Here is a 1,589-nt window from a genome sequence, read left to right as displayed (position 1 = left end):
GTGACCAGGGCGCGCGGGTGGGCGGGGCGTGACCTGCGCTCTTCCCCTCTTCAGTACCTGGAGTCGGTCCGGCCTGTCCTGTCTGACGAGGACTTCGACTGGACCGCGGTCCTGGCGCAGGAATTCCTGAGGCTGCAGGCGTCGTTGCTGCAGTGGTACCTGCGGCTCAAGTCCTGGTGGGCGTCCAACTATGTGAGTCCCGCCACCGCCACCAAGGCCCCACCTGAAAGGCCAAGGGCGTGAGCTTGCCCTGCTGAACTTGCGAGGTCTGCGCCCCACAACGCGCAAAAAAACCCAAAAATATAAAAATTAGCCGAGTGTGCTGACATGCGGCCATAATCCTATCTACTTAAAAGGCAGAGAATCGCTTAAGCCTGGGAGGTGGAGGTTGCAGTGAGCCAAGGTCATGCCACTACAGCCTGGACAACAGAGCGAGACTCTCTCAAAACAAAGCAAAAAGAACAAAGGAGATGAAGAGTGAACAGTGGTGGGAGAGGCCTGAACTCCAGACTGAGGATCCTGGACTCTATCCTGGGCATACTAGGGAGGCATGGGAGGGTTTGTTGCCGGGAAGAGGCAGGGTCAGCTCTGGTGTGGGGGAGAGACTGGAGGGTGGAAGGCTGGAGAGGAAGCTACCGTGAGCCCTACCATTGTAGGTCAGTGAGACACTGTGTTGAGAATGAGAGGGGCAGGGAAGAGGGTCTGCGGAAGAGCCCCAGCGGGCACCAACGTGGCAAGGTCAGGTGGTCAACCTGAGGAAGGGGACGAAATGTCTGGAGAAGTAGAAGGGAATGTGGGCTTTGCTTTTCTGGTTAAATTTTTTTTTTCTGCAAGCTTTTGGACAAGATTCTGTTTACACACACACACACACACACACACACACACACACACACACACACTTCTTTCTTCCCTTCTTTCCCTCCCTCCCCCCTCCCTCCCTTCCTTTCTTCCTTCCTTGCTCCCTCATTCCCTCCATTCCTCCTTCCCTTTCTTCCTTTCTTTTGCTTCCTTCTTTCCTTCCTTCCTTTTCCCTTCCTTCCTTCCCTTTCTTTTCTTTTTCTCTTTTCCTACCTCCCTTCCCCTCGTCGCTCCCTCCCCCTCGTCGCTCTCTCCCCCTCGTCGCTCCCTCCCTCCCTCCCTCTCTCTCTCTTTTCTCCCTCTCTCTTTCTCTCTGTTACTTTCTTTCTTTCCTCCTCCTTTCTTGGAAGGGGTCTCACTCTGTCACCCAGGCTAGAGGGCAGTGGCGTCATCATGGCTCACTGCAACCTTGACCTCCCAGGCTGAAGCTGTCCTCCCACCTCAGCCTCCCGAGTAGCTGGGACTATAGGCATGTGCCACCAAGCCCAGCTAATCTTTAAGCTTTTTTGTAGAGGTGGGGTCTTGCTATGTTGCCCAGGCTGGTCTCAAGGATAGCTGGGATCAAGCTATCCTCCCACCTCGGCCTCCCAAAATGCTGGGGTAACAAGTGTGAGCCACTGCGCCTGGCCTGTATATTTTATTGTACCTTCAGGCCAACTGCCAGTAATAACACACATCATTATTTTATGTACAAGAAAAAAAAAAACCTACAAGGCCAGCTAAAGTCTTAT

The 1,589-nt window shown here is 53.7% G+C and overlaps 1 protein-coding gene across 1 annotated transcript in view; it reads left to right on the top strand.

Moving 5' to 3' along the window:
* Positions 1–27: 27 nt before the first annotated feature.
* The window catches only part of LOC108298972 (carnitine O-palmitoyltransferase 1, brain isoform-like), a gene marked incomplete at both ends in the record, with an annotated part of 13,358 nt that continues 11,796 nt past the window's right edge, over positions 28–1,589 (top strand). Inside the window, one exon of the mRNA XM_037735926.1 lies at positions 28–237. Within this exon, the coding sequence (XP_037591854.1) occupies positions 28–237 (210 nt within the window). The remainder of the gene's footprint in view (positions 238–1,589) is intronic.

The sequence above is a fragment of the Cebus imitator genome, unplaced genomic scaffold (assembly GCF_001604975.1).
Source record: "Cebus imitator isolate Cc_AM_T3 unplaced genomic scaffold, Cebus_imitator-1.0 Scaffold1306, whole genome shotgun sequence".
In the NCBI taxonomy this organism is placed as follows: Eukaryota; Metazoa; Chordata; class Mammalia; order Primates; family Cebidae; genus Cebus; species Cebus imitator.
This window is presented reverse-complemented; position numbering and strand designations above follow the sequence as displayed.